Source organism: Hylobates moloch, unplaced genomic scaffold (genome assembly GCF_009828535.3).
Source record: "Hylobates moloch isolate HMO894 unplaced genomic scaffold, HMol_V3 SCAFFOLD_8, whole genome shotgun sequence".
Classification (NCBI taxonomy): domain Eukaryota; kingdom Metazoa; phylum Chordata; class Mammalia; order Primates; family Hylobatidae; genus Hylobates; species Hylobates moloch.
The window spans coordinates 37,112,755-37,138,136 of record NW_026652283.1 but is presented as its reverse complement, the minus strand read 5'-3'; the positions used below and the strand labels follow the sequence as shown (position 1 = coordinate 37,138,136).

The 25,382-nt window shown below is 40.5% G+C and overlaps 1 protein-coding gene across 7 annotated transcripts in view; it reads right to left on the bottom strand.

The window, feature by feature from the left end:
* Nucleotides 1-25,170, bottom strand: part of ZMYM4 (zinc finger MYM-type containing 4) — a 146,131-nt gene extending 120,961 nt beyond the window's left edge. For 3 of the 7 annotated variants that reach the window (XM_032160208.2, XM_032160215.2, XM_032160207.2), the window contains exon 1: nt 24,787-25,170. Coding sequence is in view for 1 of the 7 variants with exons in the window: in XM_032160207.2 (XP_032016098.1) it covers nt 24,787-24,825 (39 nt within the window). In the remaining 6 variants the exon portion in view is untranslated. Of the gene's footprint in view, nt 1-9,527; nt 9,562-20,855; nt 20,875-24,777 lie in introns of those variants that run through there. The other 4 variants (XM_032160209.2, XM_032160210.2, XM_032160216.2 and 1 more) reach the window with 4 other exon arrangements.
* Between the last annotated feature and the right edge of the window lie 212 nt (nt 25,171-25,382).

The following is a 25,382-nucleotide window of genomic DNA, read 5'->3' as shown; positions in this document are numbered from 1 at the left end:
GACAATGTTTTCAATGTAGTCAAATCTCATTCTTTTAATTTTTTTTGTTTACGCTTGGAAAGGGTATCATCCCGAAATATTTACCTACATTTTCTTTCAGTACTTTATTAAGTTTCATTTTCTTATATTCATATATTGAATCCAAATAGGATCTGTATTGGCATTTGGAATAAGAAAAAGATCTAACTTTTTCCCCAAAATGGCCAGTAGACCATCCAAACATGATCTATATACTCTACTGTTATATAGATACGAATCTGTCTATTTGTAACAATTCAGCATTCCCACACAAGTATCATATTTAAGACCCTACTATAGAACAAGGTTCTATATTCCCCTACTGCTCTCTGCCTTCATAATTCTTCTAATTCAAGATTGTCTTGCCTTTCACATATTATTCTGCCCCATCTATCATCAAATAGAATAATTTTTTAAACCCCTACTAGGATACTTAATGTAATAATATTAATTTTAATTAATTTTATGGAACGCATATTTTTATAATATTGAGTTTTTCCATCCAGGAACATGATATACCACTCTATTTTTTTCCAAGTCCCAGAGTTTTCACACATTCTATGAAAAGATCATATAAAGAAGGAAGTTATGATATGCCACAGTCAATTTCAAGAGAAAAGACTGAATGAAAGAATAATTGGAACAAACATTTTGAATCCTTTTTTTTTTTTCTTTGAGACAGTGTCTCACTCTGTCACCCAGGCTGGAGTGCAGTGGCGCAATCTTGGCTCACTGCAACCTCCGCCTCCTGGGTTCAAGCAATTCTCCTGCCTCAGCCTCCCAAGTAGCTGGGACTGCAGGCGCATGCCACCATGCCCAGCTAATTTTTTGTATTTTTAGTAGAGACGGGGTTTCACTGTATTAGCCAGGATGGTCTCGATCTCCTGACCTCGTGATCTGCCCGCCTTGGCCTCCCAAAGTGCTGGGATTACAGGTGTGAGCCACCGCGCCTGGCCTGATTCTTAAATAATTCAAGTGTTCCACAGAATGGAAGGCTAAGAAAGAGTATGTTTATTCCCACTTCCTAGCATTGACCTCCAGGGCTCCCATGACACTGCCCTTGACTTCTACTCTTTCTCTTTGGCTTCAAGAAATTACCACCTAGTATATGCTAGGTATTTCATGTGCGCTAACCTATCGAAACCTACTGAAACAGAATTAGATACTATCTGTATTCCCATTTAATCCATTCAAAAAAAAAAAAAAAAACCGCCGGGCGCAGGGGCTCACGCCTGTAATTTTAGTACTTTGGGAGGCCAAGGCATGTGGATCACTTGAAGTCAGTTCAACAATAGCCTGACCAACATGGCGAAACCCCTAGTCTCTACTAAAAATACAAATATTAGCCAGGTGTGGTGGCGTGTTGCCTATAATCTCAGCTACTCAGGAGGCGGAGGCAGTAGAATCGCTTGAACCCAGGAGGCACAGGTTGCAGTGAGCCAAGATCCTGCCACTGCACTCCAGCCTTGGCGACAGAGCGAGACTCCGTCTCAAAAACAAGAACAAAAACCACGTTAATGGCACGGTATGGTGGTTTGCACCTGTAGTCCTAGCACTTGGGGAGGCTGAGGCAGGAGGATCATTTGAGCCCAGGACTTTGAGACCAGCCTAAGTAACATAGGAAGACCCTGTCTCTACAAAAAATAGAAAAAAAATTAGCTGAGCACGGTGGCAGGCGCCTATAGTCCCAGCTACTCAGGAGGCTGAGGTGGGAGGGTTGCTTGAGCCTGAGGATTAGGCTGTAGAAAGTCATGATCATGCCACCATACGACAGCCTGGGTGACGGAGCAGGAACCTGTCTCAAAAAAAAAAAAAAAAAAAAATGTTAATGGTATCACAGACACAATTCTATTATGGTAGCAGTACCTACTCTACAATACCTCACCTTCTTCCTCATGGTCTATTTCAGAAGGTCTAGAATAGATAGGGCCTGGGCATTTTCATATTGTAAAGGCGGGAAGGCGGTGGGGAAATGGGGGAACTCCCCTGGGGGTTCTGAAGCACATTATTAATCAAAAACAACTAAACCGCAGGGCGTGGTGGCTCACGCCTGTAATCCCAACACTTTGGGAGGCCGAGACGAGTGGACCACCTGAGGTTAGGAGTTAGAGGTCAGCCTGGCTAATATGGTGAAACCCCGTCTCTACTAAAAATACAAAAAAATTAGCTGGGTATGGTGGCAGGTGCCTGAAATCCCAGCTATTCAGGAGGGTGAGGCAGGAGAATTGCTTGAATCCAGAAGGCGGAGGTTGCAGCGGCCTGAGATCATGCCATTGTGCCTGCCACCATGCTCGGCAACAGAGTGAGACTCTGTCTCAAAAAAACCAACTAAACCGCTGCACGACGTGGCATATGCCTATAGCCCCAGCTACTCGGGAGGCTGAGGCAGGAGGATCACTTGAGCCCAGGAGTTCTGGGCTATAGTGTGCTAGCTATGCCAGTTGGGTGTCTGCACAATGGTAGACATCAATACGGTAACCTCCCAAGTGCAGGAGACCACCAGGTTACCTAAGGAGGAGTGAACCGGCTCAGGTCAGAAATGGAGCAGTTCAAAACTCCCATGCTGATCAATAGTGGGGTCGCGCCTGTGAATAGCTACTGTGTTCCAGTCTGGGCAACATACCAACACCCTGTGTCTAAAACTAAAACAAAAACACAAGACTAAACCAAGATATGCTTTCTCTTAGGTCTTCTGATGCTATCTATCTGCTGATTTCTAGAAAATTAAATTTGTGCGTCTGAATGTCTGTGTGTATATTCACTCGCCTCAATCTCTATCTTGGGCTTCAGTTCCCAACTAACTTTAGAATAGTCTTTACTTGCAAGACTCAAATAAAAATACTATGGTATCAAAGCGGGAATGTGGTGCAAAAAGGGCCTGCTAAATAGTAACAATCATGGCCAGGCACAGTGGCTCACGCCTGTAATCCCAGCACTTTGGGAGGCCAAGTAGATCACCTGAGGTCAGGCGTTCGAGACCAGCCTGGCCAACACATGGTGAAACCCTGTATCTACTAAAAATACCAAAACTAGACAGGTGCGGTGGCAGGCACCTGTAATCCCAGTTACTTGGGAGGCTGAGGCATGAGAATCGCTCGAACTCAGGGGCATAGGTTGCAGTGAGCTGAGATCGCACCATTGCACTCCAACCAGGGTGACAAGAGTGAAACTCTGTCTCAAAAAAAAAAAAAAAAAAAGTAACAATCACTACCACTACTATTATTGCTAATAACTGTAGCTATGTCTGGAGACAAAGGGGAAAAGAAAGAGAAAGCTGGTTCTTGAAGGAAGAACAGGTAGAAAGACATCTGGAGACAGAAAAAAAATAAAATGCTAAAAGGCACAGAAGTTAGATATGACACAAAAAGCATAATCCATAAAAGAAAAAATTTAATAAGGTAGACTTCATCAAAATAAAAAATTTCTGCTCTATCCATATGGCAGTACGGATATGCTGAGTTTGGTTATTCATCAGTTGAAAGATATTTATGTCATTTCTAGTTTTTGGTGATTATGAATAAAATCACTATAAACATTTGCCTATAGGTTTTTTAAAAATAGACTTTTTTTTTGGCCGGGCGCGGTGGCTCACACCTGAAGCTGATGTGAGAGGGTCGCTTCAGGCCAGAAATATGAGACCAGCCTAGGCAACGAAGCAAGACCCGGCACCCTATTTCTGCAAAGAAAAGAAAGTGAAGACAAGCCATCAACGGGGGGAAATATTTTCAAAACATTAATAAAGGATGTGTATCCAAAATATATAAAGAACTCTCAAAACACAACATAAGAAGACATACAGTATTTATATGATCCAGTAATCCTACTCCTTTTTACCCAAGAAAAATGAAAACATGTTTATATAAAAACCCATAGACAAGAAATTCAGGCTGAATTTTTCTGTTAAAAAGAAAACATTACTGAAGACATTACTCAGTGAAGAATCACATCTGAAATTACCTTTAGAATCAGGACTAGAAAATGTTGTTTCTTGGTAGATGTAGTAATGTTCTTTCCATTTAATAATGGAACATACTTAACTAATCATATTCTTTGATCTGTTGGGCCTAATTTCTTCATATATATAGTTTTTCAAATTTAACTCTTTCCACAATGAATTTGAGGCAGTTTACAAAAAGATATATGAGTAAAAGAAATAAGGGCTGTGACAAAGGAAAATACAGATAATTCTGATGTGATTGATCCAAGAAAAGAAAAAGAAAACTGGCAAGTCAATCACTATGATATATTATCATAATTTATATCAGTGAATGGTATGAAAAGCAGCTATTGTACATAGAATACAATAATCTAAAAAGGTCTTTAGGATATATGGTAAAAGTATCTGGACCAGTGGTATTCAACCAGGGGCAATTTTGTTCCCCAGAAGATACTTGTAATGTCTAGAGATATTTTTAGTTACCACAACTAGTGGGGCAGTGCTACTGACATCTTAGTTGATAGTGGGTTAAGTAAGACGCTGAATATTCCACAGTGCACAAGACAATACCCCACAACAAAGAATTACCTGGTCCATAATGCCAACAGTGCCGACGTTGAGAACCCTGATTCAGACTACACTGTAGGTGTTAAGTAATCACCAATTTTTAAACCACTGGAGTGATCTAAAGTAAGGAAATAATAGCTTCCTCCTTCATCCCGACCACTGTGTATTCTTCCCCCAGTTTTCCTATCTCAATTAATGGTGCCACCAACTATCCAGCACTAACCCTGCTATCTAGGGGTTAGTGGTCTTCTTTGTTTCGCTACATTTATCAACAAGTCCTATTGACTGTACCTCCAAAATACATCCCAACCAATTTTCATCACCTACACCCTACTCCAGTGATTACTTTCATACCTGAATTATACCAATAGCTTCCTAACTGATCCTCTGTTTCCCATCTTGCTCCCTGAAGTTCATCTCATACACAGGAGCCAAAAGAATCTTTTTAAGAGATCATACTCTTTAGATCATACACAAAAACCAACATGCTCAGAGAATTATCTATTCTTCCTACCGCAATCACTATCATATTATCTTATGCTCTCCTGTTTTCTTCACTACCTAAAATTATTTTCTCTATTTCTTTTTTATTTTCTATCTCACCCCCACCACTAGCACAAACCTTAACTTCCTTATTATTCTTTGTCCAGCACTTGGAACCATGTCTGACACGTCCTAAGTATTTGTTCAATGAATGAATCTCTCCTATACTAATGTTCTATTTGTTCTACTAGAGACAGAGTAACAATAAATCTGAGCAGGAAGGAGACTGCATCTCCTAAAGTGAACTGATATTCCCAATGTTAGTCAGCCAGGACACAAATTATAGGTCATGAAATAAGGTCTTTGGAAGAAAGGGGAAAAAAATAAGTTATTTCCCCCAGATTTCAACCTGCTTTCAAGTTTCAAAGAAAAGATGCCCTCTGCTCACCATGAGACAATTGAAAGCTCAGCAAGTAGATGCTGCCTATTTCTCCTAGATCAGCCACACATAATACATATATAAATACATACATATTTGTTCTGCAATTCCCTATTATACTAAGTTTTAATAAAGTCTGTTTTAAAATAATCACAGCCTGGTCTCAGCTGTGCTGGGTGGAATTAGGCAAAGATTCTGTCGCCACAGAGGCTGGGGGCACGAGCAGGGCCTCTACCAAAGCTAGCATGATAGTAGCAAAGACATTCAGAAATAAACTCTCCCACAAAGAAAAAGTAAATTTCTGATAGGAGTCAGGGCTGTAAGGAACGCTGCCTTTCGCCACAGGAAAAAACTCTGACCAGTAACCACCTTAGAGAACTGGAATAATAAGGGAGCCAACTTGTTACCTCAGAGATAAACACGTTTTCATTGTAGAAGAAAAATCTGTCTCCAATGTGTAAAAATGAATGGGGTAGAGGAAACAGTAAAGAAACGAGTGCGAAAAGAAGACTTGTAAAAGCAGGGAAAGTCAAAAAACAAAACATGCAAAATGAGTGCCAGAACTAAGGTGGTGGCAGTAGAAAATCAAAAATGTTTTTAAAATCATACCTGAAGTAGTATCAACAAGATTTAGCAATTTAAACTAAATAGTAAGGGAAAGGGAAGAAACAAAAGATGACTCACAGGTTTCTAAGTTGGGTGACTAGAAGCCAGTAACTAATAGAGATAATACGTGAAGAATAACAGACTGGGGCTGCAGAGGGCTATGATCTTGCCACTGCATTCCATCCTGGGCAACATAGCAAGACTGTCTCTAAAATAAAAATAAAAATAGGCCGGGAGTGGTGGCTCATGTCTGTAATACCAGCATTTTGGGAGGCCAAGGCAGGCAGAACACGAGGTCAGGAGTTTGAGACCAGCCTGACCAACATGGTGAAACCCCGTCTTTACTAAAAATAGAAAAATTAGCCAGGCGTGGTGGCACATGCCTGTAATCCCAGCTACATGGGAGGCTAAGGCAGGAGAATTGCTTGAACCCGGGAGATGGAGGTTGCAGTGAGCCGAGATCGCATCACTGTACTCCAGTCTGGGTGACAGAGTGAGACTCTGTTCCCCCAAAAATAAAATAAAATAAAAATAAAAATAAAATAAATAAATAGGAAAAATAACAAGTTGAGAAGGGGAGAGCACTAGGTGTGTAAGTAATTGGCAGGGAAGAAGGAAGTAGGAGTTCAGTTGTAGACATACTGAATTTGCAGTATTTGTGTGACAGCAAAAACACAAGATTTTTAGTTTTAAAGACAAAAACAGAAGCAAAGAAGTAAAATGGAAATCACATAATGTACTTAATGGGTAGATCCTAAAACTACTACTATAAGCCAGTGGCTGATGCCTGTAATCCCAGCACTTTGGGAGGCCAAGGAAGGAGGATCACTTGAGGCCAGGAGTTCAAGGTCAGCCTGGGCAATATAGCAAGACCCCATCTCTTTGGTACAAGCACAAGACTTGTACACTAAAAGACCTATACAAAACATTGCTGAAAGAAATAAAAGAAGACATTAAAAAATATTAAGTAAAAAAATAATTAAGTAAAACCACTGCTGTAGAAGAGATTGCCCAAGAAAATACAAGCTGAGGGAATAACACTTATTGAGCAGCAAAAAGAGCAATTCGAGAGAAGAACCATGAGAATGCCATCTCATAAAACAAGGAAAAAGTTGAGGAAGGAAGGGCAACAGAACTAAGAAAGGTCAAATAAAGATCTAAGAAAAGTCAAATAAAATAATCTCTGAAAAGCATCCATTAGATTTGGTGATTATTAGATCATTTCAGTGTTCTTAAAGAGAAGAATTTCAGTGCCAAAACAGAAAGATAAGCTAGGGCTAGGCAGGGTGGTTCACACCTATAATCTTTGGGAGGCAGAGGTGGAGGACTGCTTGAGCCCAGGAGTTCAAGACCAGCCTGGACAACATATGGAGACCCTGTCTCTACAAAAAAAAAAAAAAAAAATTATTTAAATAGCCAGGCACGGGGGTATTGTCTGTGGTCCTAGCTGCTCAGGTGGGTGAGGTGGGAGGATCGCTTGAGCCCAGAAGGTCAAGCCTTCAGTGAGCCGTGATCATACCACTGCATTCCAACCTGGGCAACAAAGTAAGATCCTGCCTCTTAAAAAAAAAAAAAAATGGCAGACAGAGGTAGGCAGGCTCAGGAGTGAATGGGAAATAAGCAACTTATACCGTCTCATAAAGATTCTAACTTCAAAAAGCTTGTCTGAGTTCAGGCTGTGGTCTCCAGATACCATTTTCCACGGAAAGGTACTGAGGCTTCTTGCAAAACAGGTTAATTCCAGGTCTGAAGTAGTATATGTACAGATGAGCCTGGTTCTATTTTTTTGGCGGACAGGGAGGAATCTTTCAAGGACTACTGGAGTTAAGTCAAAGGGACACAGGTGTTTCAGTATTTTTTTCTTCCTGACTCTAATGTAAATGAAATTGTTTTCTTAAAATTTCTTTTTGGGATTGTTCATTTAGAGTGTATATAAATACAACTGACTTTTGTGTGTTGATGCTGTATCCTGCAACTTTGCTGAATTTCTTACTAACTTGCACAGTTTTGTTTCTGGCGTAACTTTAAGGGTATTCTACGTATAAGATCATGTCATCTTTAAATAGAGATAGTTTTACTTCTTCCTTTCCAATTTGAATGCTTTTTATTTCCTTTTTCTTGCTTAACTTCTGGCTAGAACTTCTAATACTACACTGAATAGACAAGGTGAAAGAAGGCATCCTCATCTTGTTCCTGATGTGAGGATAAAATCTCTCAGTCTTTCACCACTGAATATGATGTAAGCAATGATTTTTCATGGGTAGCCTTTATCATGCTGAGGAAACTCCCCTCTTTTCCTAGTTTATTAAAGTGCTTTTACAAAGGAAAGGATGTTAGCTTTTCTTTAATGCTTTCTCTGCATCAACTGAGATGATGTAGTTATTCCTCAGTATCTGTGGGGGACTGGACCCTGGACCCCCAAAGATACCAAAATCCTTGAATGCTCAAGTCCCTTATATACAGTATTTGCATATAACCTACACATATCCTCCTATACAACTTAAATCATCTCTAGATTACTTAAAACACCGAATACAATGCAAATACTATGCAAACAGTTGTTATACTCTATTTTTAAATTTTGTATTTTTTTTGTCTGGTCCTTGATTAAGGAATAAATTTGTATTACCTTTTATTTTTTTTCCAAATATTTTTGATCTGCAGTTGGTTGAATCTGCAGATGTGGAACTCACCGATACAAAGGACAGACTGTAGTGAGTTCTTTTTTTCCTTCATTCTACTAATGTGGTAGATTATACTAATTGATACTTGAGAAAAATTTAACCAAGGAAGCACAAGACTTGTACACTAAAAAACCTATACAAAACATTGCTGAAAGAAATAAAAGAAGACCAAAATAAATGGAAAGACATCCCATGTTCACAGACCAGAAGACTTAACATTAAGATGACAGTAACTACTGTTGATTTACAAATTCAATTTTGATCCCTGTCAAAATCCTAATAACTTTTTTCAGAAACAGGAAAAAACCATCCTAAATTTCACGTGAAATTTCAACACACCCCAAATAGCCAAAACAATCTCGAAAAAAAAACCTTGAGGACTCCTACTTCCTAATTTCAAACCTACTACAAAGCTACAGTAATCAAAACAGTGTAGTACTGACACAAGAACAGGCATATAGACAAATAGAACAGAACTGAAAGTCTAGAAATAAACTCTCGCATTTGTCGTTGTTATGGTCTGAATGTTTGTATCCCTCCCCCTCCTCAGATTCATATGTTGAAGCCTTAACACCCCATGTAATAATATTTGGAGAGGGGGACTTTAAAAGGTAATCAGCTAGATGAGGTAGTGAGAGTGGAGCTCTCATGATGCGGTTAATGACCTTCTAAGAAGAAACACCAGAAAGCTTACACTCTCTCTCACCTCACAAACACTAAGAAATCACATGAGCACAGAGCAAGGCAGTAGCTACCTACAAGCCAAGAGAAAAGGCCTGAAAATAAAACCTACCTGTGGGCACTTTGATCTTGGACTTCCCAGCCTCCTGAAATGTAAGAAATAAATTTGTTGTTTAAGCCACCCAGACTATGATACGGTGTTACGACAGCCCAAACTGACTGATACGATGGTCAACTGACTTTCAGCAAAGTTCCCAGGACTTTCCTCAATGGGGAAAGAACAGGCTTTTCAACAAAAGGTGCTATGAAAACTGGATATTCATACACAAAAGATTGAAATTGGACACTTACTTTGTACCATAAACAAAAATTAACTCAAGATGGATTAAAGACCTAAATTAAAGACCTAAACACTAAAACTCTTAGAAGAAAACATAGGGAAAAATCTACATGAACTTAGATCTGGCAATAGCATCTTAAATATGATATCAAAAGCGTAAGCTACAAAAGAAAAACACAAATTGGATTTCACTAAAATTTAAAACTTTTGTGCATGAGGGCCACTATCATGAGGGTGAAAAGACAATCTACAGAATGGGAAAAAATATTTGTAAATTATTTATGTGATAAGAGTTTAATATTTAGAATATAAAAACAATTCCTAAAACTCAACAACAAAAAGACAAGCAAACCAATTTAAAAAATGCACAAAGGACTTAAATAACGTTTCTCCAGAAAACATACACAAAAGGCCAATAAACACATGAAAAAATGTTCAGCATCATTAGTAACTGGAAAAATTCAAATCCAAGTCACAATAAGATACCACTTCAAGGCCAGGCGTGGTGGCTCACGCCTGTAATCCCAGCACTTTGGGAGGCTGAGGCGAGTGGATCACGACGTCAGGAGATCAAGACCATCTTGGCTAACATGGTGAAATCTGTCTCTACTAAAAATACAAAAAAATTGGCCGGGCGTGGTGGTGGGCGCCTGTAGTCCCAGGTACTCGGGAGGCTGAGGCAGGAGAATGGCGTGAACCCAGGAAGTGGAGCTTGCAGTGAGCTGAGATTGGGTGACTGAGCAAGACTCCATCTCAAAAAAAAAAAAAAAAAAAAAAAGATACCACTTCACACCCACTAGGACAGTTATTAACCAAAAATAAAAGACTTTGAAAGGTCGAGGTAGGTAGATCGCTTGAGGTCAGAAGTTCACGACCAGTCTGGCCAACACAGTGAAACCTCATCTCTACTAAAAGTACAAAAAAAAAAAAAAAAAAATTAGCCAGGCATGATGGCACATACCTGTAATCCCAGCTACTTGGGAGGCTGAGGCAGAAGAATCACCTGAACCCAGAAGGTGAAGGGTGGAGGTTACAGTGAGGTGAGATGGCACCACTGCACTCCAGCCTGGGTGATGGAGTAACACTCTGTCTCAAAAAAAAAAAAAAAAAAAAACCACAGAAAATAACAAGTATTGGCAAGGATGTAGAAAAGCTGGAATCCTCAAGCACTGCTGGTGCAAATGGAAAATGCTATAGCCCCAGTGCAAAAGGTTCCTCAAAAAGATAAACACAGGCTGCGCATGGTGGCTCACACTTGTAATCCCAGCACTCTGAGATGCCAAGGCAGGTGCATTGCTTGAGCTCAGGAGTTCAAGACCAGCCTTGGTAACATGGCCAAACCCCGTCTCTATAAGAAAAACTAAAATTAGCTGGGCATAGTGTTGCACATCTGTAGTCCCAGCTACTTGTGGGGCTGAGGTGGGAGGACAGCTTAAACCAGGGAGGTAGAGGCTGCATGAGCCATGATCACACCACTGCACTCCAGCCTGGGAAACAAAGTGAGACCCTGTCTCAAAAAATGAATAAATAAATAAATAAGGATAAACAGAATTCCTATATAACCCAGCAAATCCACTCCTAGGTACATACCTGTACTAGTCTGTTTAGTCTTGCTGTAACAGAATACTTGAGGTTGAGTAATTTATAAAGAAAAGAGGTTTATGTAGCTCACAATTCTGGTGGATGGGAAGTCCAAAAGCATGGCACTGGTGTCTGCTTAGCTTTTGGTGAGGGCCATGTGCTGCACCACAGCATGGAAAAGCAGAAAGGCAAGGGGGCAAAGAGACACACAAAAGGTGGAACCCTGCTTGTTAACAACTCATTAGGGCAGTGTCCCCATTATCCAAACACCTCCCACTAGGCCCCACCTCCTAATACTGCCATATTGGGAATCAAATTTCAACATGAATTTTAAAAGAAACTCATCAAAACCATCGCAATACCAGTAGGAATTGAAAGCAAGGACTCAAACAAATACTTGTATACCAGTGTTTATAGCAACATTACTCACAATAGCCAAAAGGTGTCTATTGATGGCTGAATGGATAAACAAAATGTATATGAACACCATGGAATATTTTGCAGCCATAAAAAGGAATGAGAAGTTCTGACACATACTATAACTGGATGAACCTTGAAAATACGCTAAGTGAAATAAGTCAGACACCAAAGGATAATATTGTATGAGTCCACTTACATGAAATATCTAGAATAGGCAACTTCATAGACACAGAAAGTAATTTAAAGTTTACCAGATGCTGGGGCAAGGGACCATGCAGAGTTACTGCATAAAGTGTAGAGTTTCTATTGTGGGTGAAATAAATAATGGTACTGATTATACAATATTGTTTATGTACTTAATGCCACTGAATTATACACTTAAAGTTGTTAAAATGGTAAATGTTATATTATATATATTATATGATTTGCTTTTTGACAAGTTATAATTGCACAAAATTAAGGGGGTACACAGTGGTGTTTTGATACACAGGTATGTATACAGTGTGGAATGACTGAATCAAGCAAATTGGCATATCCATCACCTTAAATACTTATTTACACCACCTAACTACAACTTTCTCCTCATATCTTCCTGTCCCTCCCTTCCATCCCCCATGCTCTGGTAACTATAATTCTACTTTCTGCTTCTATGAGTGCTATTGTTTTAGATTCCACATTAAGTGACAAGATGCAGTTTTTGTCCTCCTGTGCCTGGCTTACTGCACTTTGTTATGTACATTTTAACACATTTTTTTAAACTTAAGGTAATTTTTTTTTTTTTTGAGATGGAGTCTCGCTCTGTCACCCAGGCTAGAGTGCAGTGGCACGATCTTGGCTCACTACAACCTCTGCCTCCTGGGTTCAAGCGATTCTCCTGCCTCTGCCTCCCGAGTAGCCGGGATTATAGGCATGTGCCACCACACCTGACTAATTTTTTGTATTTTTAGTAGAGACAGGGTTTCATCGTGTTGGTCTCGATCTCCTGAACTTGTGATCCACCCGCATTGCCCTCTCAATATGCTGGGATTACATGTGTGAGCCACCGCGCCCAACCGGTAATTTTTTAAATATAAAAAAATCAATTTTTAAAAAGGATCGAGGTGCCAACCTTGAAGACCATGTTGTGGGTTAAATTGTGGTCCCCAAGAGATATGTCCACCCAGATCCTCAGAATATGACTTTATTTGGAATAAAGTTCTTTGCTGGTATAGTTAATGTAAGGGTTTTGAAATGAGATCATCCTGAATTAGAGTGAGCCTTAAATCCAATGAAGTGTGTCCTTAGAAGAGACAGATATGAAGGCAAGAGAGACAAAGAGATAATGCCATGTAAAGACAGAGGCAAAGACTGGAGTAATCTACCAAAAATCAAGGAACACATGGGACCACCACAGGCTCAACGAGAGGAGGAAGAATTCTTCCCTAAAGGCTTCAGAGAAAGCATGGCCTTGCCAACATCCTGATTTCAAACTTTTAGCCTCCAGAACTGTGAGATGATGAATTTCTGTAATTTTAAACCACCAACTTTGTGGTAATTTCTTATGGCAAACCTAGGAAACTAATTCAGATTTTAGTACATGGAAGTGGAGTGCTGTTTTAGTATCTAAAAATGTGGGTGGGCCAGGCATGATGGCTTATGCCTGTAGTCCCAACACTTTGGGAGGCCAAGGTGTGAGGATTGCTTGAGCTCATGAGTTCAAGATCAGCCTGTGCAACATGGTAAAACACCATCTCTATTAAAAAACTTTTAAACAAAGAAAGAAGAGAGAGAGAGGGAGACAGAGAGAAGAGAGAGGGAGGAAGAAAGAAAGAAAGAAAGAAAGAAAGAAAGAAAGAAAGAAAGAAAGAAAGAAAAAAAGAAAGAGAAAGAAAGGGAAAAGGGAAGGAAGGAAGGAAGGAAGGGAAGGGAAGGGAAGGGAAGGGGGGAAGGGGGGAAGGGAGGAAGGAAGGAAGGAAGAAAGAGATTAAGGAAGAAAGAAGAAAGAGAGAGAAAGAAAGAAAGAAAAGAAAGAAAAAGAGAGAAAGAAAAAAATGTAAAGGGGGCTTTGAAATTGGGTAATGGGCTGAAAGAGTTTTGAGATGCATGATTTTAAAAAAGTATAGACTGCCTTAAAGACATGGTGGTAGAAATACTGATGTCAAAGGCAATTCTGGTTAGGGTTTAGAAGGATATGATGAGCAACTAAGAGAAAACTTCTGTAGTCTTACAGAATACATACACAGAATCGTGAACATTTTGGTTCATATTAATATTCTGGTTAAGGATGTTTCTGTTGCTGTCTCAGAAGTAAATAAAGAATATGTGACTGGGAACTGGAAGAAAGCTGATCTATGTTATAAAGCAGCTGAACTATGTTCTACTGTTGGATAGAAAGGAGAATCTGGAAGCCATGAACTTGAATATTTAGCCTAGGAGATTTCCAAGCAAAGTGCTGAAGGTACAGCTTGGTTCCTCCTTTATAGTAAAATACAAGAGGAATGAGATAAATTGAAGAAGGAACTTTAAGCAAAAGGAAACAACGATTAATTGGGAGGTTCTCAGATTATTCAGAATACAAAGGATGCAGAAATTAGGAAATTCACTGTTAGAAAAGTGTGTTCTAGAGAGCAGACCACGTGGCTAGACAACCATATGCTGAAGATACTAGCAGTGTGACTCATGGATCCAATCAATCATCTCAACAGAAACGAGGAATGGAGATGGGGTTATCAGTAAGGAGCTGGGAAGAATCCTCTCATCTAATGATATGGATACCCTTGATATGTAAGGAGACTGACAAGGTTTTAAAGAATACCATACCAACAAAAATGCTGTAAGCCTGTACTGAAAGGAACAGGGATGGGACAAAATTTTTTAAAGTGTCTAACTTCTGGGATTTTATAGGCAAGAAATGGGCTAATACCGCTACTCAGATACAAACATGTGCACCCCTTCAGGGAAAAGTAAAAATGACTGAAGGCAAGCAGCACAGTTGGGGTTGGGGATGCGGGAGAAACAGGCCTACATCAGCTGCAGACAGAGCCTCCGTGGGCCCAGAGGGCAGAGGATCAAGCCACAGAGGATTATTCTCAGGTCCTGAAACCTAGAGAAATTTGTCCTGCTGAGTTTTGAACTTGCTTGAAACTGGGGATCCTTTATTCTTTCCATTTTCTTCCTTTTGAATGGGAATGTCTATCTTACAACTGTCTCATCCTCTCATCATTGTATTTTGGAAGCAGATAAGTTGTTTTCCAGTTTCACAGGTCCACAGATGGAGAATTTTATCCCAAATGAATCACGCCGAGTCCATACTCTTACCTAATTTAGATGATTTAGACAATGAGATTTCAAACTTTTTGAGGTTATAGTATTTGGAGATTTTGGAGTTCATGCTGTAGCTGGGCATGGCGGCTCACGCCTGTAATCCCAGCACTTTGGGAGGCTGAGGTGGGCAGATCACGAGGTCACGAGATGGAGCCCATCCTAACTAACATAGTGAAACCCTGTCTCCACTAAAAATACAAAAAATTAGCCAGGCATGGCGGCACGCTCCCGTAGTCCCAGCTACTTCGGAGACTGAGGCAGGAAAACGGCTTGAACCCAGGAGGCAGAGGTTGCAGTGAGCTGAGATTCCATCACTGCACTCCAGCCTGGGCGAGAGAGTGAAACTCCGTCTAAAAAAAAAAACAGAGTTCATGCTGTAATAGGTCAAGACTTTTGAGGATGTTGGGATGAGATGAATTTATTTTGCATATGGGATGTAAATGAAATTTTAGGGGTCAAAAAAAGAACTGTAGTGGATTAAGCTGTGGCTCCCAAAACTTATGTCCACCCAGAACCACAGTAATGTGAGCAGACTAGATCTTTGGAGAGGTAATTATGGTGAGGATCTTGAGATGAGAACATCCAGGAATAAGGTAGACCCTAAGAGACAGAAAAGAAGACGCAGAAAGAAGACCATGGGAAGATGAAGGCAAAGACAGGAGTTTTGCCGCCACAAGTCAAGGAATACCAACCAAGCCACAAGAAGATAGAAGAGACAAGCAAAGATTCTTCCCTAGAGTCTTGATTTTGGACTTCTAGCCTCCAAAACTGTGAGATAATTTCTGATGTTTTAAGCTACCAAGTATGTGGTAGTTTTTTGGCAGCCTTAGGAAAATAAGAGACCACCAAGCATCAAAGATACAACAAACTGAACACCAAAAGTAATGACTATGATAAATTAGAATGTATCACATACGGTAAAACTCATGAGTTCATAATGATATTCCCTCCCAAACCTCACCTTTGGGAGTAGTGAGGGCAGGCATCAATTCATTTTTCTGAAAATTATTGATAAAGGGGAAAAAAATAAGCATTTATACTGCTTTTTCTTTACAAACTATATTACAAGGTAACCAGATAATTGATGAGGGAATTCTTTATGAAAGAATTCCAGTTAATAAATACCAAAGAAATGACCAAAAAAAATCACTCTTCTAATGAAATAATGGATACAGGCAACAATTATCATTGGCTGATAAATCCATTAAGTGAAAAGTTAAAAATAAATTATGTTTGGATCCCACTGACAGAACCTAAACCAAATGATCCATTTAGTATCACTAAAAGTAGAACCATCACTTATGTTACCTCCTAGAATGATCCAATAAGAATTCACAGCCCCATCTAACGGAGTGACTATGAATCCTAATTTGTCTAGAACAATTCCAGTTTAAACTATTCCTTCTGTGTAATCATTATAGCACCCCCCTTTCATTCTCGAAATTGTCTGATTGCAAATAAAGTATAGAACCACTCTCTATAAATATTTCCTGCCAAAGAAACTGAACCTAAACTCACCAAGCTCTACCAGCTAGGGCTCTCAATCTTGGCTACAGACCAAAATCACTTGGTAAATTTTTTAAAATATTGATGATGACATTTTACCTCATGGGCTCTGATTAATTTATCAGAGATGTGGCCTAGGGATCAGGATAACTAAAAGCTCTCCAGATAATTCTAAAGTTTCAGCCAAAGTTCAGAACCACTGCTCTGTATTTAACTACTAATTTGTGGGAAATATGAGGGGTAAAGGAACATGTTAAATACCATAACAAGGATTGAATAAGCCAAATCCAAAATGTGGAAAATTATCCTGGAACAATAACCTATTTTTTTCAACAAGTAAATAGCGTGGGAAAGGAGCACAGGGGGTATGAGTTAAGAAAGGGGATTATTGGCTGGGCGCAGTGGCTCACGCCTGTAATCCCAGCACTTAGGGAGGCGGAGGCGGGTGGATCACTTGAAGTCAGGAGCTCGAGACCAGCTTGGCCAACATGGCGAAACCCTGTCGCTACTAAAAACACAAAATAAGCCAAGCCTGGTGGTGCATGCCTATAATCCCAGCTACTCGGGAGGCTGAAGCAGGAAAATTGCTTGAACCCAGGAGACGGAGGATGTGGTGAGCCAAGATCGTGCCACTGGACTCCAGCCTGGGCGACAAGGGCAAAACTCCATTTCAAAAAGAAAAAAAAAGGGGTGGTGGGGAAGATTAAGGTTAAGAAAAACTTAAGAAACATATGAACTAAATAAAATGCGTAACTCTTAGTTGGATGATGTAAACAAATCAAGTGTAAAAAGACACTTAAAGAATAAGAGAAGTCTGAACACAGACTGGATTAAGGAACTCTTTTGTTAGGTGTAACAGTATTGTGGTTGTGCTTGTTAAAAATTCTTATCTGTTAGAAATACACACGGAAGTATTTATAGATTAAATGATGTGATGTGTGTTATTTCTTTGAAATTATTTCAACTAAGGAAAAAAGGAAGGAAGGAGGAAGGAAAGGAGGGAAGAAAGAAGGGAGGGAAGGAGGGAGGGAGGAGAGGAGGGAGGGAAGGATGGAGGGAAGGAGGGAGGGAGGGAGGAGGGAGGGAAGGATAGAGGGAAGGAGGGAGGGAGGGAGGGAGGGACACAAACGAGTAGTTAGATGAGACAGGAATGACAGATTAATTTTTGGCTTATAAATGCATAATACGCATGTCAGTATTAAAATACTTACATTTGTAAGACATGTTGGGAAGTGTAAAGAAAGAAAAACACATCTGATTCTTGACCTCAAAGAACTGATAGTGCTGGGTTCTATATGCTGGATAGACCAAAATAAAACAAAAAAAAGGACTATCTTTGGTCAAAGGCAGCTAATTAAAGCTTCTAGGAGGCCAGAAAGATGATATGAATGAAATTAAAATAACAATATTTCCTAAGTATAAGAAAGTGGGTATAGGTATGAGAAGGTTGGATAAGAACTATTACTACCCCAAAATTGCTAAATTCCAGAGATTATACCATAAACTGACTTTGAAAAACCCATGCTCTTACTAATGGCTAAGCCACAAAAAAGTGTCATTTTTTTTTTAAGTCAAATGGTCAAGTATTAGCAATTTTGTTGCGTTGAATACAGTACATTTATACAATACCTGCCTTTCTCCTTTGCTAAAGTAACTACATACGGTTAGCTCATAGCAAAATAATCAGAATTTTTAAGGGAAATATCACTCTTCTTTAAATAGTGGCTGTTCTCCTAATACAGAATTCAAAAATACCTCTTAAGTATCCATAGAAACTGCAATTTTATATTTATCTACTTCCATATTCTTTAGTAAGAAAACCTTTCTGGCAAGGCGCGGTGGCTCACGCCTGTAATCCCAGCACTTTGGGAGGCTGAGGCGGGTGGATCATGAGGTCAGGAGTTCAAGACCAGCCTGGCCAACATGGTGAAACCCTGTCTAAAAATACAAAAATTAGCTGGGCATAGTGGTGCATGCCTGTAATCCTAGCTACTCAGGAGACTGAGGCAGGAGTATTGCTTGAACCCAGGAGGTGGAGGTTGTAGTGAGCTGAGATCGCGCCACTGTACTCCAGCCTAGGCGACAGAGCAAGACTCTGTCTCAAAAAAAAAAAAAAAAAAAAGAAAATCTTTCCATTGTCAAAAAAAGTACAAACATAATCTTTAAAGTAAATCACAGCTTCAAAATATTTAGTGTATATTTTCTAAAAAATAAATGTGAGCTGCGAATACATATTTTAAGATGATCTCAAACAAAAACGTATTTCTTAGGGAACAAGTTAACTTAATGATTCCTGAGAAGTAATTTACATCAACTTTGTTTGAATGTACTTCAAATTATTCTAACATTCATACATTCCAGATAAAGAATTATGTGCTTTATCTTACAAATGAGAATATAAACACTAACCATAATATTTCTGGATAAACAAAAGTTCTAACCTATATGATCGAACAGGACCAGTTCAAGTAATAATTGATCCTGATTTAGCCATCATATCTCCAGCAAATCTCTCTGTGCCTTCGTTTCCTAATTTATAAAATGGGACAATAATTGTGGTTGAAAAATATATCACACGTAAAATACTTAGAAAAATGACTGGCACTTAAGGGTTTATAAATACCAAGTATTATCATTATTTACAGATGTCTCTGCTTATTACAAGATGGGAAGAACCAGTGTGTGAAAACAACTTAGAATCATTCTCAGTATTAGAATGGCCTCTTTTTAAAAAAAGAGAAAAAAAAAAGGACAGTGTCTCCCTTGCTCTGTCACCCAGGCTGGAGTGCAGTGGCACAATCATAGTTCAATGCAATCTCGAAATCCTAGGCTCAAGCAATCCTCCCACCTCAGCCTCGTGAGTAGCTAAGACTACAAGCACACGCTACTAAATCTCGGGTAATTTTTTTAATTTATAGTAGAGATGGGGTCTTGCTATGTTGCCCAGGATGGTCTCAAACTCCTGGCCTCATGCCATCCTCATGCCTCAGCCTCCCAAAGTGCTAAGATTACAAGCATGAACCACTGTACCCAGCCACAAGTATTATTATTTACAGATGCCTCTGTGTGTTACAAGACGGGAAGCAGTGTGAAAACAACGCCAAATCACTGTATTTGAACGGCCTCTTCAAATGGTCTCTAAACAAAGAGTCAATACTTTCTTAAAGCAAATTATTCACATTGCATACATACAAACTGCAAATATTTTAATGATATGTACCGCCATGTTTTTAAGTAACACATTTAGCAAAAAGACAGAAAAGAGAAAAAGTTCATTAAGGAATTAAGAGGGATCAATCTTTTGCAATTATTTTATTATAAAATATTAAAATAACAGAAATTCAAAATAAAACTTCTCCATATCCCATCACATCATGAAGTCAATGCTTTCATTTGTTCTTATTTTCTACTGTCTATATGTGTGTTCAATTTTCACACATATATTAATAGATAACATTTTATAGTCTACATTTTCACTTAGCATTATACCATGAATACTTTTTCCACTTTGTGAAATCTGCACCCTTATACTCTCTTTCCTTTCTCCTCCCTACCCACTGAAGGTAATCAATGGTAATATCCTGACCTGTGTCCTCTACAATTTTCTCTAAGTTCATACATATACAAGCATATATAGACACAAATGTGGGGAGGCAAGAAAGGTCGTTTTGTTTTGTTTTTCACAAAAAATGGAAGCATACTACTTATACATAGGCTTTCTTTTTTTAAGCATACCAGATATATACATCTCAACTTTAATATACAGAGAATTTTAAGTATGAAAATGAATACAATTTACCTGACCGGGTAATATTTATATTTACAAAAGTTATTATTTTGTATGTAAACTTTGAAAAGACAAGGATTTTACAACAAAATATGGCCACCAGATTTAGTTAGACCTCATACTTCATAACATACTGGTTATTATAATAGCCATGCATAAATAATTCAATCATTTATAATAAGCCCACCTAATGAGTCTTTAAAGCTATTTGAGAAAACAAAAATTTTATCATCTAAAAAAATTAAATAATATGCCAACTTTAAAGTGTGTGTATGTATGTATTTGTGTGGGTGTGATGCTTGCTATAACGCCTTCATGTATAGGCACTAGGATATGAACTTAATTCTCTCTATACCAGAGATGATAGATGAATATAGCGCTGATCCACCCACATACTCAGCTCCCCCGTGTTCACAAATTGAGAGACTAGCATTCTAGCATATTCTGAATACAAGTGTTCCAACTGCCCACAAATATAAAAACAAGACATCAGGCAGGCCTACCTAGAATTTAAGGTTGTTAGCCCAGTGGTCTTAAAATGCAGTCACCAGCTGGGCATGGTGGCTCACGCCTGTAATCCCAGCACTTTGGGAGGCCGAGGCAGGCGGATCACGAGGTCAGGAGATCGAGACCATCCTGGCTAACATGGTGAAACCCCGTCTCTACTAAAAATACAGAAACAAAAAATTAGCCAAGCATGGTGGTGGGAGCCTGTAGTCCCAGCTACTCGGGAGGCTGAGGGGAGGGAATGGCGTGAACTCGGGAGGCGGAGCTTGCAGTGAGCTGAGATAGTGCCACTGCACTCCAGCCTGGGCGACAGAGCGAGACTGTCTCAAAAACAACAACAAAAAATGCAGTCACCTGCCCATCTAACCATAATCCAGAACTATCAGAAGATCCCTAAATCTGGATCCATAGGAGAGAACTTTGGGGAGTAAAGGACGCTATGAAAGATTTACAGAGCCCCTCAAAATTACAAAGCAGAGAACTTGGTACTCAACCCACAGAGCCTCTGCTGTACTAGGTAAGCTATTCTTACAAAAATAAGTCAGCAAGTCTTTTGAGTTCCTATTGTGTAGAGGTCACAAGATGTTGAGACGCAAAAAGCAATGAAATAGATACTATGTTAAAGGAGTTCACAATCTATCAAGAGAGCCAGCATATATTATCCTAAATGACCCTAAGTAACAAAGCACAATGCCTAGCATGTAGCTTATGAAATAGCACAGGTGCTTAGCAACTTTTCTGTGACATGATTACAAAGGTCAAAAGCAGTAAGCATCATTAAGTACAATACCATGTCATCAATGCAATTTCAGATTGAATAGCCTAAAGTTACTATCTAAGTCTATGTGGATAGTTTAACTCCCTCAAGGCAGTCAATTTCCAAAGACACGGTACTGCATAGTCCCCATTAATCGGCTTGGAGTATACATATGGAATCCACATGTAATTTGGCACACACCAAAAAAAAGTGGAAAAAAGTACTTATACCATTTAAGACAATCATACTGAACATTCTAATGAAATATCAAAAACAAAATGAATTATGGATCAAAAAATATTATTTATGTATTATTTTTACTTTTTCTAGAGAGGGGGTTTCCCTCTGTCACCCAGGCTGGAGTGCAGTGGCAATATCACAGCTCACTGCAACCTCCAACTCCTGGGCTCAAGCGATGCTCCCATCTCAACCTCTGAATAGCGAGGACTAGAAGCATGTGCCACCACACCATTAATTCCAAAAATTAATGAATGTAACCTTCCTCTGTGATGAAACTGGCAAAATAATGGGGGAAACCTATACAAGTGCTGCGTATGTTATAGGTTGTTAAAAATAAAATTAAGTTTTGGGCCAGGCCCGGTAGCTCACACCTGTAATCCCAGCACTCTGGGAAGCCGAGGTGGGCTGATCACCAGATCAGGAGTTCGAGACCAGCCTGGCCAACATGGCAAAATCCCATCTTTACTAAAAATACAAAAATTAGCCAGGCATGGTGGTACTTGCCTGTAATCCCAGCTACTTGGGAGGCTGAAGCAGAAGAATTAATTGAACCCAGGAGGCAGAGGCTGCAATGAGCCGAGATTGTGCCACTGCACTCCAGCCTGGGCAACAGAGCAAGACTCCGTCTCAAAAATAATAATAATAAAGTTTTTACTGCTACCAGTGTGGTATCTTTTTTCTTTTCCAGCAATCCTTTAGCAAACGATTCACAAGACCAGTAACATCTTTTAAGTGTACTACAAGAGGTAGAATATATTTAAAATCTAGTTGAATTTGTTGTCAACGTGCATAGATGTTTTCTAGAATATCCTAGAATATCCTAGTACAGAAGGTGAATGACAACATTCACAGCAACTGGATGCAGAAATCTCCCTGAATTAACATTACATATCTTAAGTAATTTACCCTATATATTTTCATTGGTGGACTATATGCCATATGCCTTCATCCAAGCACAGTAAGGATGCAGTTCAAAACTGAACACAACTTGAAAATTTTAAAATTTCAAAACACATGCATTCCATACCCAACATTTATACTTACAAAACTATGTGGACATACCATCATACAGCTTAACTTGCTCTATGACTAATTATTGCATTAGGTGAATCCAACATTTTGTAAACTGATCAACGGTAAAAATTTATTGTTCAAAACACTACAATGAAATGCATTAAAATAACATGACTGATGAAAAGAAAGAGGGATAGAGGGGTAAAAATATGATAAAACAAGTGGAATGCAACTTTTTTTTGGAGGGGGTTTTGAGACAGTGTTTCCCTCTGTCACCTAGGCTAGACTGCAGTAGCACGATCTCGGCTCACTGCTACCACCGCCTCCCAGGTTCAAGCAATTCCCCTGCCTCAGCCTCCCGAATAGCTGGGATTACAGGCACCGGCCACCATGCCGGGTTAATTTTTTGTATTTTTAGTAGAGACGGGGTTTCACCATGCTGGCCAGGCTGGTCTCGAACTCCTGGCCTCAAGTGATCCTGCCGCCTCGGCCTCCCAAAGTGCTGGGACTACAGGCGTGAACCACCGCGCATGTCGGGAATGCAATGTTAACAGTAGGATCTAGGCGGTTGGGTGTATGGCTGCTTCCCGTAAGTTTTATAATATTGCCGGATAGTTAAAAATATTTTCCTAATAAATTGTTGGAAAAAATAATACTTGACACTTCTTTGGTCATTTACAATTTAAGTTTTTAAGGAGAGAAACACAGATTAAAGAAACTCCTCTGTGGCATCCCACACAGGCACTATAGTTGGGACAAACCTGGATTCAAACCCTACCTCAACCTTGCAACTAGCTGTGTGATCTAAGTAAATTACTTAAGCCCTCAACACCTAAATTTCCTCATCTGCAAATAGGTTCTAAGTGGAGTTACTATGAAGTTAAATTCTTCACATAAAGGTCTTAGCTCAGTGCCAGGCACATAGTAAGCACTCAAAACATCAGCTGTAGCATCATTATGAGATTACTAATTTTATGCTAAGCTGAAAGGGCATTCTTCATAAAGTAGTAATTTTTTGCCCTTTTGCTAATTGATCGTTTCTGAAACCATTCCCAAAAGGAAGACTCCTAAAAGGAAACTTACTTCTTATCATGCTAAGCGGGGAGGAAGTAAAAGAAAAGTGAGGGATATTGCTCAATCGATAGTACAGTATTGTTCGCCATCTGAAAAAAAACCACTCAGAATTAAATAAGAAAAGTTTCCAGACAAACTTTAAAAGGTATTCAAACAACTCCCATGTAGAATTGGCTTCACCTCTGCAGGTTGATTGGGTACATCCCTGTTATGAGAAAACTTGTCATATTCTTCCACGTCCCTAATTGCGATTAAGAGGCTAGGCTAGAACACGACATTCATAGTAGCCAAAATCCTTCTCCTAAATCAGGACATGCCAACGATCCCACTTCTTCACAGGTAAGACCACCACCCCGACTTTGGTCTAGATAACGGCTATGGGGGGAGGGGAAAGGAGGCAGAAAAATGAATTCGCGATGGTGTTACTGAAGAACCCTCCGGTTATTTCTCCTGAGACCCCTCCACGACTTATTCCCGCCACCACCACCCCCACCTGACCTCTCCCCAGTTAAACTTCCAGACTCTGATGTACTAAAGATGCACTTAAGAATCTGACACCTCCCCTCCCTGGGCCCAGATATCCCACCTCAGTGCTGGGGAAGGTGGGGGGAGGAAGGCAAACAACGGCCCCCTCCCCTCCCCCCCACCAGCAGCAAATCTTTGTCCCACCTGCCGAGGGACCGCTCGCCAGCGTGCTCCGGACCCAAGGCTGCCTCAGACCTGCCCGCAACCTTGTCCCAGCTGGGCCTCGGCGACCCCTCCACGAACCTGAGTATGGCCCATTCCCGGCCCCGGGCCGCGCCCCGCCCCCCGCCGCCCGAGTTCTGCCTCACCTCACCTACCCTCTTTCGGGGGCCGGACTCCACCTCTCTCTCCGCCATGTTGGGCCCCGCTCGGAACCGCTGCGGCTCCCCGCGCGGTGGCGGCGGTACCTCTCGGCCCCCCGGCCCCCGCCCACACTGCAGGCACGGCCGCCTCGCGGCAGCTTCCCCGGACCCGGCCGGGCCTTGCGCCGAGAGTGGGGAGGGGGCGGATGCCGCGCGCCGGGCCGCAGCTTCTGAGACCCCCACGGGTCCGCGCGTGGGCGGGAGGGCCTGCCCGGGGACGGGGGAGGGGGGCCGGGACTCGGGGGGTTAATGGCCTCCAAGGGGCCCCGTGAGTAGGATTATTTTCTCTCAGAGAAATTCCTCCGCCTGCGGTTTCTTAAAGGGATCACCAAATCAGCCCCTTGCGCGCGCCCCTGATGCGCAGGCGCACCCTAAGTCCCTCCTTCCTTTCCCACCAAGCCCCCGGTCCTGAGCGTGCGCGGTAAGTGGCCCTGGGTAGGCCAAATCCTGCAAGTCTCTTTGCTGCCAGCAGCTGCTCCCACCACTCAACTATGGCCGCTCCCTTAAAGGGACCATGACGCAGTGATGAAGGAGAAATGAAAGAAATTACT